This window comes from Pseudogymnoascus destructans (assembly GCF_001641265.1).
Source record: "Pseudogymnoascus destructans isolate 20631-21 unplaced genomic scaffold scaffold_21, whole genome shotgun sequence".
Classification (NCBI taxonomy): domain Eukaryota; kingdom Fungi; phylum Ascomycota; class Leotiomycetes; order Thelebolales; family Thelebolaceae; genus Pseudogymnoascus; species Pseudogymnoascus destructans.
The window spans coordinates 530,069-541,898 of NW_020167540.1; the positions used below are offsets into that span (position 1 = coordinate 530,069).

Here is an 11,830-nt window from a genome sequence, read left to right on the forward strand (position 1 = left end):
ACTATACATATTTTGGCTTGCCACACCAACAACAAGAGCAATACTACTCAACGATTGCTACAACCCTCTATGATTCCTTACATGTCATTGCTCCTTAGTTACTGGGCCGATATGACCACATAGCATATCTCTACAACCCTCTATGATTCATTACATGACATCACTCCTTAGTTACTGGGCTAATACTACACATGACATATCTCTATCAACTAGAGGCCTAGGAACATGAACGATAGCTCCAAAAGCTTCTACAACCCTCTATGATTCATTACACGTCATCGCTCCTTAGTTACCCATAAGATTGGTTAAGTTATGACATAATTTGTCTATAGGGGTACTCTGACCTTGGACCTCCTTTCACTTCCTATAGGCTAGGAACCTAGGAGATGGTTCTATGGGATTCTCTTATGTCGACTACAGTTACCAAGCCTGGTTAGTTATGGAAAGTCTTGGAAAATGAGAGAACTACACTCCTTTAGCATAAATAGGATTGCCCTTTCCTTAAGAAAGGGCAAGCAGACAATACAGTAAATCGACTATCACATACTTCCACGTCTTTTCCAAGCTTCCAAGCATTGATCTTGTTACTACTTGTTTCTGAAAAGTCAGTGAGGTGCTAACCTCTGACTTATCCCTGAGTTCTCAGACTCAACATTTGTTACAACTTGTCTAAACCACTCCACTATATCATACACCTGATTGCTGCGTTGTGGAATAGTCTAAGCTACGACCCTTGGGCTCTTTTTCTAAGACAGTGTGTTGTCTTAGTAAAATCATCCCTTCCTTGGGTGGCTAGATTCTCACATCTGGTGCACCCACCATTACACAGTCCCCCCGCAAGTGCCACAATGTCGTACACCTGGTTGCCCCTCATTCCTACCAACCCCTCCAGAGCGCTTCTCGCGATTTATTTGTTCCGTATCTGCCCTTTGGGACAAATCATCATGTGCATTCCCTACAGAAAGTGCATATCCTTGACGGACACGTGACTTTTTAGCCCTCCGACGTTTGCTAAGAGCTTCGTTTGCTGCTCGAAGGGTGCGGACTTCAGCTGACAATAAAGTCATTTCATGTGCCAAAATCTCTGTCCCTTTAGCTAATGCAGTAACAGTAGCAGAAATGGGGGTTGGCGAGCTTCCTTGGTGCCGTGCAATGCGATTTTTAACTAGAGTAGTCTGTGAGAGAGCATCTATTGGGTTGCGAGGCGTTTGAGAAACCCAAGGATCAGCATCTATAGAGGGGGGTCCTGTAGGTGTAGGAGTCCTCAACTTGACGTCTAGCTTTGAAATGATTACTTGCGGATCAAAGGGCACTAAACCAGCTCCGCGAAATCCAGCTTTGGCGTTTTGAGTTGTTATTGACTGGTTATAAGCTGCGTGGAAAGCTATAAAAAACTCAACCTTTGTAATATGGTTTATATGAGCCTTAATAAAGGTCTCAATTTGACGCCCATACATGCGTTTAAGAACACTAAAGCACCCAACATCAAGTGGCTGAGTTAGGTGAGATGAGTGAGGAGGTAGACAGAGAGTTATGATGTTGTTTGCTTTGCAATATTCCTGAAACGCAGCTGATTCGTGACTTTCATGCCCATCTAAAACCAACATCCGATATGGTCCTTTTGCATGACTGCAAGTATGTTTATCGAAGTGTTGAAGCCATTCCAGACCTGTCTCGTTGTTGGTCCATCCATTGCTTGTTGGTTTAATTACCCAATTGTGAGGAAGGCCGCCTTCAGTATACCAACTTGAAAGGTGACATTTCCCTTGAACTACTAAAAACGGAGGGATACTCCCGCCTTCAGCATTCACACAAACAATTGCTGTAGCCCATTCCCGATTGCCAGGCTGAACTGCCTTGCCTCTGCCACGTCGATCGGCGCGCGTAACAACTAAAGCTGAGCTAATAACGCCCATCATGAAGCCCGTCTCGTCAAAGTTGTAGAAATCGCAGTCTTGGATGCCGTACTTTGCTCTCATGTTCTGCACAAGTTGAAACCACGCTCCAATAAGCTCAGGATCTTCGCACAAGGCTCTTTGAAAGTCATAAACGCGATTAAAACGCGTCTTTAACTCGGGGCGGCGTTGTATAAATCGATATGCCCACCGCGTCCCAACGCACAATGTCGACGCCAAAGTAGCACACCATGAGACCTACGCCGATCTCCCTCCCATGGACCCCGTTGCCTTGAAGAAACTCACGCGCAAATGCAACTTCCACGTCGTCCCGCCGCTCTTCGTCCTGTTCCTCCTCGCCTCCCTCGACCGAACAAATATTGGGAATGCGAAAATCCAGGGCCTGCTTCGTGGCTTACATTCTGTTCGAGGTACCGAGCAATATCCTGCTGAAGAAGATTGCTCCGAGCACTTGGCTCTCGTCGATTATGTTTTTCTGGGGTCAGCATATCCGGAGATTTTATACCAGCCCCTTCTGACATTATCAGGGATTGCGACGATGGGACAGGGGCTTATCAAGGACTTTGGTGGGATTGTTGGGATGAGATTGTTTTCCATGATTACGTCGACGGTTTTTTCTGGGAGATAACCATCCCTAGGTCGTGGGGGTTGTGAGGTTCGGCGCTCGGAGGAGCTCCCATTTCTCGCCAAAATGGCCAAGTCCAGCATGGCAGAATGGGAACGATTCAAACGGGTCCAATGAAATGCCTCGGCTGGCAGGCTCCACCTGAAAATCCCCCCTCTTAAGTTCGTCTCGAAGGGGTCAGCGTCCTTATTCTAAGGGTCCTCACCCCTTATTTAATTCTGCAATCTTTGGGAATATATACCTATACTTCATCTGAGAATATACTTCCTGAGAACACAGAATTTATATCCTTCATTCCTAATTGACATATATACCCTCATTCAATATGCCAGCCCACAAAGGATACATACCCCGTGAGGGTAAGTAGCTCATCCGTCCCCCTCCCCCCGCGTTACCCCAGATTTCTAAATAGTGCCGCCACAAACTGACATCTCCACCTCCCCAGGCCTCTCCTCTGAAGTACTCGGCTCCCTCATCAAGAAGACCATCCTCAACCCCGCCCTCACCCTCCCCCTCGTCCTCCTCGCCCGCTACACAAAGAAAGGCCAAGACCTGTCCATCCTCCACGAAACCGCCTTCTCGCGCCTTCTCGCGCCTCCAGACCGCCCTCGCCCTCGGCCTCGTCCGCTATGCAAACAACTACCTCTCCCAGCGCGCGCTGGACAACTTCAAATCAGACAAGTACATCTGGTCGCAGGAGGTCGTCCTCGTCACCGGTGGCGCGGGTGGAATCGGCGGCGCAGTCGTCCGCATGCTCGCTGAGAAGGGCATCAAGGTCGTCGTGCTGGATGTCATCCCCATGACCTACGAAGCCAGTACGTTACCCCGCCGCGTTTGCCTTTTCTACCTCCATCATTTCCTTCGCACCGGCCAGACCCCAGGATGAAATCTAGTCTGATCAGGATGTTCCGCGTGTAGAACTGACATTACCCTCAGCGGCCAACGTCCACTATTTCCAGTGCGACATCACCGACTCCGCGACCGTCGCCAGCGTCGCCGCCGAGATCCGCCGCACCGTCGGCAACCCCACCGTGCTAGTCCTGAACGCCGGTGTCGCGCGCGGAAAGTCAATCCTTGAGGCCACAGAGAAGGACGTCAGGTTCACCTTCGACGTCAACTCCATCGCGCACTACATCCTCGCTAAGGAGTTCCTGCCCAGCCTGATCGCGCGCGATCACGGGATGGTTGTCACGGTCGCGTCGATCGCGGCGTTTATTACCGTGCCGAGGATGGTGGATTACTCGGCCTCGAAGGCGGCGGCGATGTGCTTCCATGAGGGGCTGGGGGCGGAGCTCGCGACGCTGTATAATGCGCCTAAGGTGCGCACGGTGATTGTTAACCAGGGGTACACTAAGACGCCCTTGTTCCAGGGGTACACTAACAGCTCGCCGTTCATGGTGCCGTCGCTGGAGGTTGACACTGTTGCTGGGGGGATTGTGAACCAGATTTTGAGTGGACACAGTGGTCAGCTTATTATGCCTGGGTTCACGAACCTCTTGACGTTCCTGAGGGGATTCCCGCATTGGTTCCAGAGGAGGACGAGGCATGGTGGTGTGTCGATCATGACGAAGTGGCATGGTCGCCAGGTCATTGATGTGGAGAAGGAGTATGGTGTGAAGAAGGATATCAGCGCGTAAGTTGTGCTGGGGTGTGAATGAAGTCGAGCTCGTTGTGAGAACTAACCTGGGTCCAGGTCAACTGTGTTGGTGGATAAGGAGGATTAGTCGCCGTATATGGGATGGGAGGCAAGTATTGAAATGTGATGTGATGTGGAATGGGAGTTTGGGAACCTGCGGAAACGCATGGCTAACGCTTCGAGGTGGTTTTTGAAGAATTTCCTCGTTATGAAGAGATGGAGCCTGCATCTATGTAACCTCTTGCTATGTGCAAATGATACCCGCACAATGTTGTATAAAGAAACTTATCTGTAATGAGCTTTTGTCTAGTGCTTGTGACTCTTATGGTACCTCGATATAGTCAAATCTTTACGAAGGTGTTGTTATAGTTCACTGCGACGTATAACCTCATAGATATGTAGAAGGAGAATTGCTGCTACTGCTAAAGCTATATACATTGTAAGTTTCCGCCGCAACCACCGTCGTCCCAAAGCTAGCCATAGCTACCAAGTTAAAGACAGTATCGCAACGTCTACCCCCCATCATCATCAAAATCCAAATGCTCCCCACCCGGTGATCCCCAAGCAGCAACAGTCTACGCTCTTCTTCCACCCTCGCCAATATCCAAACAACACACCCCGCTAACATCCAACCCTCAAAAATAACTAAAGCCAAGCTCCCCATCCTTGCCAAAAGCATCTCTCATCCCCTCATCAATCTCCTCATCGCTACTCAAAAACAGGCCTCCACTGAAGGGTTGAGCTAGTCCCTCCGACGGACCTTTGTGCAGAATCAATCTATTTTCCGTAGGCGCCTGAACATCCTCCACTATGCCCATACTATTATCAGGGTGCTCAATTTTCAGCACCTTAGTAGCTCGGGGAGGAGTCGCGTTGTAAAGTTCCCCATCATAATCAAGAGGGTGTTTCAGCTCCGAAGAATCCAGCCGTCTCCCTCCAACGACCCCCGGATGCGGCTGAAGCTGGAACTCCGATTCGGAAATATAACCCCCACCCCCCATCTGCCTCCCCCCCATCTCAGCAACCGTCTTACGATTCTCCCCCGACAAAGCAGCCTCTCTCCACCTACCAACCCCCAACCCTCCCTGAACCCCAACCTCCGATTCCAGATTCCCGTCCTCCCCGTCCTCAAACAACTCTCCCAATCTCTCCTCCATCAGTCCGCTTTCACCCTGCACCCTCCCCTGCTCCGCCCCCTGCTCTACCCCCGCCCGAAAACCGGCCCCATACCCCTCCATCCTCGCTTCCCTTCTCACCCTCATAAGTTCCTGGAGATGACTCCTCAGTAGCCCATCCTGTATATCGCCGATTTCCTTAATCGCCCTCTGCTGCCCCGCCACATCGCCTTCGGCGCGGGCCTGGGCGAGCTCGGCTTCCCTCGCGTCGTCCGATTGCGTGGCAGCGATTTGCTGTTTCATGGTAGCGATCTCGGAGGAATGATCAGTTGAGCGCTGGGAAGCGAGGGCGCTAGAGAGGCGGGAGAGGGAGGAGCTGAGGAAAGTGTGATGCGTGGTAGTGGAGGCGAGGAGTGTGGTTGTTAGGGTTGTGAGGGTGCGGTTGTAGGCGCTTGTTAGGTCGCGGTTGAGGGTGGTAAGAAGTGCTGGGATTGGGTTTTTGGGTTGTTCGTTGTTGGGATTTGGGGCCGCGGAAATTGACGGGGTGGGTTGGTTCGGGGATGGTCTCTGCGGCGTGGTTGTGGCTCGGGGAGGGCGGGTTGGGGTGTGCTCGGGCATGGGTACGGGTGAGTCGCTGTTCCTGGTGCCGGGAAGGGGGGTGACCGAGAGCCAGTTTCTGTCGAGAGCTTCTTCGACTAGGCGGCAGTGAGCGGTTGTCCATTTTGAAGGAGCATTCTGTGGAAAACGACGGAATTTGTCGGAGAAGCACCATTTGTAGGCCCCTTTTCCGGAGGGGTTGTCATACAGGAGATGGCCGTTTTGTTTCGCAGGGAAGCTGTAGCCGGTGGTATTTTCTGGGAGAGTTAGAGACGGGTTCAAGGTGTTTTTGAGAGTACGTATATCAGAGAAGTATCTGTGTAATACTTACTGAGGAGAGTCCTCAAGCGGTCCATGACCCTCTGATAATGTTTTGGTGTTATAAGGTCCCTATGGCATTTTGCGGGCGACTCCACAGCAGCTGGGGTATCAGACCTTGAGCGATAGTTGGATCCATCGTTTTCTGCACCGTTGCGAGAGCTGATTGACGAGGCAGACTTATACGCACTTGAAGATTCATCTGAATGATGCTCCGAAGCAAGATCAGGCTCCCACGCAGCTGCAAAGAGGTCACCCCTTTGGAGTGCTTTAATGCAGGTCTGGGTCTCCCCGGCAGTCCATAGCTGGTGAGTCCTCGGTAACATGGACACCTGATCGTAGCTGTCGCCATTTGGAAACTGTGGATACTTGGCGCTGAATTTCCACTGAAGCTTCAGGTTCTTGACAGTTGCTTGCGTTGCATCACTATGCGCGTCCCACCATATCGATCGTGCAGTTCCTACAAGAAGTTAACATCGTATTCTCCGAGCATTATATGCTACCATACCAGTTGCGGCTGCGATTTCAGCTTGTAACATTGTCAGCATAACGTTCTGGCTTTGCTGCAACTCCTGTGATGTTGAAGCTGTTGTGTGTGATAATGTCTGGCTGGTTCAGAGAGTTGAACGGGCTCATATGCTGGGCAACGAGGAATATCTCTTTATGCCAAAGAGATATATTTGGTGGTGAAAGATGAATGTGGACACCATTATGGCGACGTGAAGCATATATGCCTGTTGTGAATAGACTGGAGCCGGTAATAAATGTGAATTCACTCCAAGCCTTTATGCAGAGAAAGAGCATCAAGGAACATAAAGCAAAATGCAAGATGGTTTTGATAATATGAAGTTTTCCCACAATAAAGAAATGAAATTCCGGGGACAGTAATGGAAATTGGTGGCAGAATCTTGGAATCTCCTGTAGTAACATCTTGCCAATTAGTTGAATATGGATTCAAGTGGTGTAACATCTTGAGGACAAAGACGTCCAGCAGTTTCATATAATTTATCATAAATTTCTCAGACCCAAATTATTTTGCACCTAATATTTTAAGTTATTCCTAATATTCTTATAATTGTACAATGTGTGTGAATAAGTTATGCACGCTATGCAGCATAACGAGTGATGCAACATAGCGAATGATACAGTCCAATGTGCTCACTCAACAAATACTATGATAATTCCACTACAACGCTATAAATCAATTAAAGCTATGTAGAATACTCGTCCTCAGATACCTCTATTACCATCTGACAGGTGCCTGCATCGTGTTTTGTGCCACCACAGTTCCACAGCGCCTTGCGCGTGTTTCTTCCCTTGGCTTCCGACCACTCCCTGCCTGTGTTTCTTGCTTTACTTGTTGCGCAAGGTCCCTCTCATCTTGTAACTCTTGTGCTTCGTGTTGTATAAGTGATCCTCGTTGCTATAAGCGTGTTTTTTTTAGCCCTTCTGCATTTGCTAAGTTGTTCCATCCCTTGCCAAAGCATTTCGTTCTCCCTAATTAATACATCATTTGTGATGCTCCCTTTGCAAATTAGTCAACAGCATCGTAAATAAAGGTTGGTGAACTATTTTGATGATGCGCAATTCGATTTTTAATGAAAGCTGTCTGTAACAAGGCTTTAGTTTGGTTATTTGGTGTCTCGGAAACCTAAGGTTGAGCGGTGCTAGGGCGGGAGTTCTGTGGTGTGGGGGTTCTAAATCTAAGATCAAGCATAGAAACACACTATCAGGATCAAATGGGAAAAGCCTAGTGCCTCGGAAGCCTCCTCGAATCTTGTTTTCAGTCATTGCAATAAAAAAGCAGCATAAAAGGCAGGAAAGAAGTCATACTTACTAATATACATGATGTGAGCCTGCATCATGTTTTCAATTTGCTGCCTATAAGCCTTTTTCAGTAGGCCAAAACACCTAACATCGAGCGGTTAGAGGATATAAGAAGCATGAGCCAGCATACATAGAGTGATAATATTGTTTTCCTTGTAGTATCCCTCGATTCGTCTAAGTGATGGCTTTCATGACCATTAACGATCAACAAACGATAACCACCTACAGTTCAAGGTTTTGTATGCTTCTCAAAATGCTAAATCTAATTCACGCCTTTCTCATTTGTTGTCCAACCATTATCTGTAATAGCGATTACCTAGTTTAGTGGAAATCCACTGTTTTCATACTAAGATGTGAGTGTCATACTGACATTTGTTGCACCCAGTTTGCTATCAAACTCAAGAGCAAATCTCCTCCTCAAACCTACAAGTCACCATACATATCTTGGCTTATCACACCAACAACAAGAGCAATACTACTTAACGATTGCTGCAAACTCTTCTACTACATCTGTTTATGCTACATACATCATGGCATATCATTTGGACACTCATTGAACATGTTATTAAGAAAATCTCCTCCTTAAGGGGGTGGGCCAATACTACCACATGGCATATCTCTACCAACTAGAGGCCTAGGAACATGAACGATAGCTCTAGAAGCTTCTACAACCCTCTATGATATATTAGGCCACTTCAGCAGCTGCTACACTCGCGAGTGTAGCAGCTGCGATGTGGTGTAGCTTTAGCTAGAGTAGTTAGCTGCTGTATATAGCGTAATATACGATAATTTGAGGACCTGCTTGAATTGTTCACATTTTACAACCCTGGACTTTGCCATTTTGACGAGAAATGGGAGAGCTGCGGAAACTGGAGTTTAGATGTAATTCTCCCCTTCCAGCCATACCCCCCACGGCGTTCCTTTGTAACACCCCACGTGACGTAGAGCCCTTTGTTCCCTCTGTAGAATACTGGCCTTTGATAAATTTTTCTACTTCAGTAAGTGCTTTGGAACTGGGCAGGAAGGGGGAGAGGTGGTGGTGGCCGGAAAAAGATACATCACGGTACTTCCATTACCATACAAATATATATGCAAGTGGAAGTACCTATATGTACCCTTTTGTGACCGCTGCCAAGTCTAGTATAGCAGAATGGGAACGATTCAAGCGGGTCTATAATTTGAAGCTGGAGATGTCATCGTATATAGGTACATATGGTGATCCGCCTGTGATTCCGCCTATAAAAGTGATAATTATAATGCCAGGAAGCCAGAGCCAAGCCCGAGGCCGAAGCTGGAGACAGAGAAAGAGGATGATATCGTTGTCAGGTCTTCTTGTCATCCTCGCAAGTATAGTAGAGGACGAAGAAGAAGAGCACCGAATATGGGCTCGGCGTCATCAGTATCATCATCGCCGTCATATTCAGCAACGCCGGCGCATCTCATTTGAGAGTTTGGACGATGTCCAAGCACGGCAACTACTACGGTAAGCACTCCTCTTCTTTGCCCCTTTTCATTTATATTAACTAATAACTATGTAAATAGGTTCTCGATGAGTGAGATCCACCAACTTACTATTGTAAGGACACAGGGCACCCAGCTCACAGTAATAGCATATGAGAGTGTGAGTCGGAGGCTAAACGGATGCTATCCTATAGGTCTACTACTGTCACGGTTCACCAAGGTATAGGGCGCCAGTTGGGTATTATGAATTAAACTCAATCTAGAGAAGAAAGGAAAGAGAAGAGGAGCACTCGAGCAGTGGCTCGATCTATATACAGCTATGTTGTTGTGGAGTGAATTCTCTTTAGCGAGACTAGTTCTGAGAATTCACTCCACAACTGAAAACTTCGCTCCAACCCCGGAAAGCTCCCCACACCCCTGAACCCCCACTCGAGCTGCAAGGCGCACTTGATATCGTAACACTACCCCCCCCCCCTACTCCAGAGTTGATCTCCTGATCAAGAAATCCCATTTTCAAAAAAAAACAATTGTCTCCAGCTCTCATTTTGGTTTCTGAGGGTATTTTCTGTGATATGCTTGGGTAACTTCTGGAGAATTTTCAAAGCTCTCTGCAGTATACCATGTCTTATCCGGTGGATAGTTTTTCCAAGCTGCCTTGTAGAAAAGCTTCTTTCGAATAACTTTCGAGTCAAGGATTTCGTCCACTTCCCACTCCTCTTCGCCATTGACAATGACTGGAGGCTCTGGCTCCTGTTGCTGCCCTTCGATTGCATCATTCGAGTCAAGTCTTAATAGATTGGCATAAAATACTGGATGAATCTTCATGCTGTTTGGAAGTTTGAGCCGATATGCAACTTGCCCAATTCGCTCTAGAATTTCAAAAGGTCCCACTTGCTTGTGGTCTAGCTTCTTTGATGGCCTCTGTGTCTTTATATTTCGAGTTGAAAGCCATACTCTGTCTCCCACTTGATAGCGTGGTGCAGGTTTCCTTTTCTTGTTCGCGAAATGTTCCATTTTTGCTTGCGAGAGCATGATTTCATCCTGCAGAAACTCCCAAACCTTTGCCATAGTCTGAGCTATGTTCTTGTGCTCTTGTTTGGCTTCGTGATATGCTTGCTGCTCTGTATCGAAGCTTATTCTTGGTTCATAGCCCTTGTTCGCAAAAAACGCACTTGTCTTGGTTGCATCTGATGGCAAACTGTTGGCAGCAAACTCCGCCATGCACAAGTATGAAACCCAATTGTCTTGAAGATAGTTCACATGAGCTCGCAAGTAGCGTTCGAGCTCTGCATTGAATCGCTCAGTCTGTCCATCTGTTTCTGGGTGGAAGGCAGTTGAAAGTTTGGCCGAAATTTTCCAAATTTTGCAGAGCAAACTCCAGACTTCTGCAATGAACTGAGGACCTCTGTCTAATATTATTGAGTTTGGTAGACCATGGTGCTTCCATACATGTCGAAGTAAGAGCTGTGCTGTAGCTTCTGCAGTAGTCCCTTCTTGCCCAGCGAAACACGGAATGAAATGTCTTTCTTTCGTCAACCTGCATGCAACAACCAAGATAGCATTGTTCCCTTCACAGAGTGGTAATCCTGTCACGAAATCCATTGATATATCCATCCATGGTCGACTGTCAATAGGGATTGGTTGTAGAAGTCCATTGTAGGAATCTCGAGATGGTTTTGATCTTCGACAACTATGGCAGTTTTTGATATATCGAATTATTGTTTTGTCCATGTTTGGCCAGTAATAGTGCTGTTTCATGACTCGCAGCATCTTTCCAGCTCCTGGATGTCCCATAGAAGGTTGTTCATGAACTTCTCTCAACAAGTCCACCTGAATGGTTTCTGGCACCCAAACTCGATTTTGATATTCTAGCATGCCGTTTTTGAGTTCGCAATAAGCCAATGCAACCTCTTTGCTTGTTTGATCACCATTCTCAAGCTTCTGTAGTGTAGCCTTGCAGAATTTGTCTTCCAGTTGAGACTTTTGGATTTTCTCAAGAATTGTCATTTCTCTGATATGAGTTTCCACTGGAGCTAGCTGAGCTGTTTGGCCTTGTTCTATGTCTGGATGTAGCCTCGAAGGTGGTAGCAACACCTGAAGCTGTTGCTTTTGTCGATCATCCTCATCATTGCCTTCTGGTCTGTCACCAGGCCTTTGAGTCAAAGCATCTGCTTTTCCATTTTGCTTCCCCAGGCCTATAGATGATCTGGAAGTTGTATCGAGAGAGGAATTCAGCCCATCGAGCTTGTCTTCTTGTCAGCTTCTTGGTGGACATGAAGTATTCCAAGCTTTTGTGATCAGACAAGACTTGGACTGGAAAATCTGTCCCTTCAAG

General features: G+C 47.5%; 3 protein-coding genes across 3 annotated transcripts; 2 read left to right on the forward strand and 1 right to left on the reverse strand.

The window, feature by feature from the left end:
* Positions 1–1,537: 1,537 nt before the first annotated feature.
* On the forward strand, positions 1,538–2,570 carry VC83_08072 (uncharacterized protein; the record flags this gene model as incomplete). Its single annotated transcript, XM_024471633.1, has 2 exons — positions 1,538–2,396; positions 2,444–2,570. The coding sequence occupies exons 1-2, from the start codon at positions 2,173–2,175 to the stop codon at positions 2,568–2,570; spliced, it is 351 nt and encodes a 116-aa protein (XP_024321177.1). The 5' UTR covers positions 1,538–2,172.
* A 173-nt stretch (positions 2,571–2,743) lies between these two features.
* Positions 2,744–4,518, forward strand: VC83_08073 (uncharacterized protein). Its single transcript, XM_024471634.1, has 4 exons — positions 2,744–2,900; positions 2,987–3,356; positions 3,478–4,174; positions 4,235–4,518. Exons 2-4 carry the CDS (start codon positions 3,293–3,295, stop codon positions 4,263–4,265), a joined length of 792 nt encoding a protein of 263 aa, XP_024321178.1. The 5' UTR covers positions 2,744–2,900; positions 2,987–3,292; the 3' UTR covers positions 4,266–4,518.
* A 72-nt stretch (positions 4,519–4,590) lies between these two features.
* VC83_08074 (uncharacterized protein) lies at positions 4,591–6,875 on the reverse strand. Its single transcript, XM_024471635.1, has 3 exons — positions 6,716–6,875; positions 6,221–6,667; positions 4,591–6,146 (listed from the first exon to the last, which is right to left on the reverse strand). The coding sequence occupies exons 1-3, from the start codon at positions 6,753–6,755 to the stop codon at positions 4,813–4,815; spliced, it is 1,821 nt and encodes a 606-aa protein (XP_024321331.1). The 5' UTR covers positions 6,756–6,875; the 3' UTR covers positions 4,591–4,812.
* Between the last annotated feature and the right edge of the window lie 4,955 nt (positions 6,876–11,830).

Excerpts from the sequence above, each read along its gene's own strand:
- VC83_08073 (XM_024471634.1), top strand. The coding sequence starts at position 3,293 with ATGCTCGCTGAGAAGGGCATCAAGGTCGTCGTGCTGGATGTCATCCCC. Across the intron at positions 3,357-3,477 it reads CCCCATGACCTACGAAGCCA|CGGCCAACGTCCACTATTTC; the intron begins GTACGTTACCCC and ends CATTACCCTCAG. Across the intron at positions 4,175-4,234 it reads GTGAAGAAGGATATCAGCGC|GTCAACTGTGTTGGTGGATA; the intron begins GTAAGTTGTGCT and ends ACCTGGGTCCAG.
- VC83_08074 (XM_024471635.1), bottom strand. The coding sequence starts at position 6,755 with ATGCTGACAATGTTACAAGCTGAAATCGCAGCCGCAACTG. Across the intron at positions 6,668-6,715 it reads TGAAATCGCAGCCGCAACTG|GAACTGCACGATCGATATGG; the intron begins GTATGGTAGCAT and ends AACTTCTTGTAG. Across the intron at positions 6,147-6,220 it reads CCGCTTGAGGACTCTCCTCA|AAAATACCACCGGCTACAGC; the intron begins GTAAGTATTACA and ends TAACTCTCCCAG.